This window comes from Nylanderia fulva, unplaced genomic scaffold, assembly GCF_048542155.1.
Source record: "Nylanderia fulva isolate GAGA-0341 unplaced genomic scaffold, ASM4854215v1 Scaffold117, whole genome shotgun sequence".
NCBI lineage: Eukaryota > Metazoa > Arthropoda > Insecta > Hymenoptera > Formicidae > Nylanderia > Nylanderia fulva.
Genome location: NW_028189376.1, coordinates 18,022 through 24,030, shown reverse-complemented (window position 1 = coordinate 24,030; position 6,009 = coordinate 18,022). Strand labels below are relative to the sequence as shown.

General features: G+C 28.0%; 1 protein-coding gene across 1 annotated transcript; it reads right to left on the bottom strand.

The window, feature by feature from the left end:
- Positions 1–3,139: 3,139 nt before the first annotated feature.
- Positions 3,140–6,009, bottom strand: LOC146724776 (uncharacterized). The gene is made up of 5 exons (XM_085489668.1): positions 5,971–6,009; positions 4,274–4,378; positions 3,496–3,731; positions 3,409–3,431; positions 3,140–3,312 (listed from the first exon to the last, which is right to left on the bottom strand). Exons 1-5 carry the CDS (start codon positions 6,007–6,009, stop codon positions 3,140–3,142), a joined length of 576 nt encoding a protein of 191 aa, XP_085345794.1.

The window sequence follows — 6,009 nt, the reverse complement described above, 5'->3', positions numbered from 1 at the left end:
TATTTGAAATGTGAAAAAAGTTTTATGTGAAATGTCGAACCATTTAAAATGGCTGCTGCGTGGTGGATTTTAAACGAAGAAAATAATGGTGATGGAAATGAAAGAAATAATTTTCGTATAATACGAAAATTTTTACGAGACACTCAAAATCCGTTTGATATTCCGGAGAAAAGATTTCAAGAAGTATACAGGTAATATTATAGATATATTATTATATATTATATTTATTTTTTATACTAGATTTCTTATACTATAATGTTTCTTTTTTAATAGTAAAAATAAGTTTTTAAGTTTTATTTGTATATATTTAATTATAAAAATTTTTTTAAATTTATATTTATATAAATATAAAGATTTAAAGCTTTATTGGGTATTAAATATAAATAATCAATGGCAAAATCCGCGCGTGGATTTTGCGTATGCTATATAATAATAAGAAATTAAATTTCATTTTATGCACAATAAAGCACGATATATATTTTTTGGTGAACAATTAAATAAATCATATTTATATACTTTATAAATTAATCTTTAAATTAATTTATGTAGATTATCTCGAGAGGCAGTGATACAGTTATGTGCCAGTTTACATCCATATATGCCCGAGGGAAAGAAACCAACAGCAATTCCTTCCGAATTAAAAGTATAGTTTTATTCAAGAAAAGTAATAAGCTAGACACAAAACTTTTTATTTATTTTTCATTTTGCACCCTTTGACACATTTTTAAAATATTTGTATAATCGACAAATATCGTCTTTTTATAATATATATAAATTTTATAACAAATAAAAACTGAAATAGACTAAAAAACTTTGAAGAAAAAGAACTTTATATGCTTTATCATGTTTCTTTATATTAATTTCAATCTAATTATATATGCGACAAAATATTATAATAGCCATTTAAAAATTGTGTCTTTTTTTATTGTAGGAAAAAGATAATTTTTTTTTGTTTAATTTTTTGCATAGTACACTATAAGAAAAATTTTTTTTACAAATATAATTAATCTAACAAATTAATCTCAAATTAAAAATCGATTTATATAATTCTTGGTTATTTACCAATTACCTTATTTGTGCACAAAATAAAATTTAAATTTATTGTTATAACATATATACGCAAAATCCACCCACGCGCGGCTCTCATTTGCTAGATTATTTATATTTGTATTTAATATTTTAGAGCCTTGAATTTTTATACTTATTGTTATTAGTTATATTTTTTTCTTGTTACATTTAGATCTTAGCGACATTAAATTTCTTTGCTTCTGGTTCATATCAACGGCGAGTCGGCCAAGATTTTTTATCTTGTATGTGCCAAGCGTTAATATCTGGAGCAATTCATAGTGTTGTAGAAGCACTTAATCATATCATGAGACATTGGATTAAGTTTCCAACGGAACATCATGATATCGAACTTATTAAAAGACAGTTAGTTTTACATATATATTTTACGTAATTATGATTACAACGAGTAAGTATATTATTTTGATTTACAGTTATTATTATTATTTCAGATTTTGGCTTTATTATAGATTTCCAGGTGTAATAGGTGCTGTTGATGGCACTTACATAGCAATTTGGCCTCCAAACAAAGAACGAGAACATTTATATATCAACCGAAAACTATATCATTCATTAAACGTTTTGATAGTAAGTATATATATAATATATTAACCAAAAACATTTTAAATCTTTTAATAATAAAAATATTAATTATTATAAAAAATAAATAAATATATATATATATATAATTTGTTAAAAGTAATGTTTAAATATATTTTGCAGATTAGTGATTTAAATGGTAAAATACTTGCCGTAAATAGTGGCCATGGAGGAAGAACTCATGATGCACGTGTTTGGAATGCGTCCCATATTTCATTGCATTTACAACAACAGTTTCAAAATGGACAAAGAAATACTTGGCTATTAGGTATAACATAATTATTAATTTAAAACGTTGTAAACTCATTGGCAAGCGCAAGAAGAAAGAACCAAAATGGAGGACAGTAAAAACATCTACGTTTATAGTGCCTTTATAGTTGAATATTGAATATCATTGATCTACAAATAAAAAATGTTATATGATTTTGATATTATAGGAGATTCCGGATATCCCCTATTACCTTATTTAATGACGCCAAAATTAAGGCAACCGGAAGGATCACCTTCAGCTCGTTATACTAATGCTCACGTAAGGGCTCGATCATGTGTAGAAAGAGCTATTGGAATGTTAAAAGGACGATGGAGATGTCTTAGGAAAGAAAGAGCATTACATTATTTGCCAGAGTTCTCAGGTAGGAATCTTATATAACAAATACATTAAATATTTGAGAACGTTATTAATTAATAAAATTTATTTTAGCTCTTGTTGTAATTGTAAATGCTTGTTGCGTGGTCCAAAATATTGCAAATTATTATAATATACCGCAACCAGAAATGTATTATGACGAGATAGACGAACAGGAAAGAAATATGCCAATATATAATACGACGTAGCACAAAATGTAAATGGGAATGAAATTCGAGAACAAATTATACGGCGATATTTTACTTAAACTCAATAATTTACTATAACATGTAATTAAATTACATGTATATATATGTTATTAATAAAATTTTTGGAAAAGTAATTAAAATGTATAATATTTTTATATAATATATATTTTATTGATAACATTTTTTTAAATTAAAATAAACAGAAGTATTTTTTTAATTATTTTTTTTTGAAAGCATATTTAATAATATTTTTCTGTTAAATTACATTTATTGAAGAATGAATATAAAATATTAATAAATAAATATTAACTAATTAACACCAAAGAGGATGCATGCAGAAAACAAGATATAACTTATTTGAAAGTATTATTTTTATCGCATTGGGCAAAAAGGAAGAATTAAATATTCAACGATAACTCTGGAAGTGCAACGACATTGCAACAACATTACATGTTCTGTAACAAAAAAATTATTTAAATTTATTCTACTCTAAAAATAACAATGTACATAATATTTATTTATTATTTATTATAATCAAAATAATAATAAAAATGGGAGATATGCTCTGCTATTATAAAATTAAAACATTTAAATAGAAAATGTTAAAAATTGCTTACCTTCTATTCTAGAGAATATAATTTTATTGCAAAGATCCAAACGTATCCATTGTAGTTCTTATTTTTTGTATTTCAATTAATGTAGATCGTTGTACTTCCAAAAGTTGTCGTTGAATATTTAATTGTTCTTTTTTCAACGCTAATTTTTTTTCTTGAATATCAATCATTTTGATAGACATCGATTTCGTATTTGAATCTAAAAATTAAATATCAAATACTTTAAGAATTAAATGTTATTAAAAGTTAAATAAGTTATTAATTATATAATATTGAAATGTCACACAAATCATACCATTCAAATTATTTAAAGCCGTACTCCCTTTACATAATTTTTTTTTCAATGGAAGATTATTTTCAGTTTCATCAAAGTGTTTTTTGCATTGTGTTTTTATCAGAAAATATTTCTTGAGAATTATTTGAATGATCTTGCAAAAAACTGACTCCTCCTTGTGGAATATTTTCTAAACCCGCTGCTTCTGAGGTTAAAAAATCTAATAACTCTTCTTCTAGCGGTGAAAAATTTATTTTTACTGGAGATCCTCCACCTGTTCCTTGACAATAGTTTCTTCTTTTTGATTCTTTTTTTAAAACATTCATTTTCCAATCCTTCCATGTCTACAAAATATATGTAGATATGTTTGTTATTTTATAAGATATACATATTTTATAGAAACCTTATATAATAATCACCCGGGTGCATCCTGGCCTATAGTATACGTAACATATACTATAGGCTAGTGTGCACCCGGGTGATATTTCCGAACGCAGCCTAACTGCAAGTTGATTGGTTACATGTTTCTCGGACTAAGAACTCGAACCGATTTCTAATATCTTAAGCCTAGTCTACAATAGAGTCGTAAAGTCGTAAGTCGTAAGAAATTGACCAATCACAGATAAAATTAGAGAAGAATAATCAACTGTATTGGTCGATTTCTTACGACTTACGACTTTACGACTCTATTGTAGACGAGCCTTTAATGAACACAAGGCTAATTACCTTTAACCATTCGGAACTGGATTTAATGGGACCTTTATTGGCTGTATTTATTACATTAGCCATATCTTCCAATAGCTTTTTCTGAAATTATATATGTATTTATAATACATTTATATGTTTAGGAAAGAGAGAATGTATGGCTAAAGTATATAATATTTACCATTTCTGTTTTACTTTCACCTTTCCGTCGCAATCTTCCTTTTGCTACCTCGGGATGTAATTTCATCCACTCAAGCAATAATTTCTTTTGATTATTTGTTGTATTCTGCAACCAACCACAGAGAGTCGCAGTCCGAGAGAGAATCCCGAGTCGAGGGAAGCGGCGATCCAGTAGCAGAGCGAGTCGACCGCCAAAACATAAATACTTTAATTACATTTTAATTCTAAGTATTAGGTTAAGCTATTAATTATAAACAGTTTATTTTCCTTTTTGTACCATTAAAGATTATTGTGTTGTCAAATTAATTTTTGAAAATCATAAGATAATATTATCTTAAAGAATAATTATTTATTTTAATATTTACAAAATTTATTTATAATATGGTTGTTTTAAGAGTGTATTGAACACTTAAATTTATTTCATATTTATCTTATGTATAATTGACAAACATTAAAAATATGTTTACAACTATTTGTAAATGCAGGAAGCATTTTATATACAATAAAACAAATAAAAAATAGGTATTTTAAACATCTTGAGCTTTATGCAAAAAAGCATAAAAATCGGCAAAAATTATGTTTAAGGTTCCGAGCATAATAAAATACATTTGAATAATAAAGAGAAATGTAATTTTAACAATTTTATTTTATAAAAATCATTTTTAATAATTTTAGTCTTAAGTTACGAAATATGGCAAAATTACATTCAAACAACCAATTGATACGTATTTCAAATATTTTAAGTTAAGTTACGTTTGGTTTATTAGAATTACTAGTCAAACATCACAAATAATGCATATTACAATTAAGGAGCATAAATAGCTGCGGGTAAGATATCTAATGAAGCAACGAACTACAAAGAGAAATATTATTTTGTTGAAATGTTTATGTAAATATAATATCACAAGTTAATTTATAGTTTAAGCTTACATATCGGTTTTGTTTATTATTACAAATAAATAAAATATTTAAAAATAACAATAAATAGATTAAAATAGATAGTAAGGATATGTACAAAAAATATTTATAATATAAAACAAGAAAAACCAAAAACAGGAACTCTCAGAGAGTCGAGCGTAGCATACCACGAGCGCGCGAAGTCCTGAGTGGTCAGCGGACCACTGGCGGGGCGGCGAAACGCAATTGGCTGGTGGGCCAAGAGTGGGGCGAGCGCCTCGACGGATATATAAGCCGGCGCCAAGAGAGCCGGGGAGTTCTATCTCCACCTAGAATTCACAAAGAGGACTTTCAGAAAAGGTATTCTGAAATAACGCGGACAAAGACACTTCGGTAACAATTGCGGTAGTAACACGTCGATTAATCGAAATCACTGTACGCGATACGCGGCGATAAAAAGTGTAACGAGATCGGCAGAACAAAAATTACTGTAACGAGCAATCGAATGTTAACGGGGTTAAATTGTGACTCAGTGCGTGACCTGAAAAGAAAATAAATATATACATATTTATCAAGGTTAAATCAAACGTGTGAAATCACTTACCCGTCCTCGTCCTTCCAAGACGAATCAGTCCAGCGTAGTCCCACAGTCTACGGTGATATCCTAGATCACGAAAGTATCCCGAATCCCGTAAAGACTGAAAAAGAAACAGACGTTAAAATCACAGCGTAGGAGATCCAGAGCAAGGAATCGCTGCCTCGACAAAGTCGGATCAGTCGGCGTGTCAAAGCGCACCAAACCAGAGGCGTGGCGATGACAAAGACGATCAAAGGACACAT

Coding starts and splice junctions, on each gene's coding strand:
- LOC146724776 (XM_085489668.1), bottom strand. CDS start 6,009: ATGTGTCCTTTGATCGTCTTTGTCATCGCCACGCCTCTG. Junction 3,732..4,273: donor GTGAAAGTAAAACAGAAATG/GTAAATATTATA, acceptor TATATTTTGTAG/ACATGGAAGGATTGGAAAAT. Junction 3,432..3,495: donor TTTTCTGATAAAAACACAAT/GCAAAAAACACT, acceptor ATGTAAAGGGAG/TACGGCTTTAAATAATTTGA.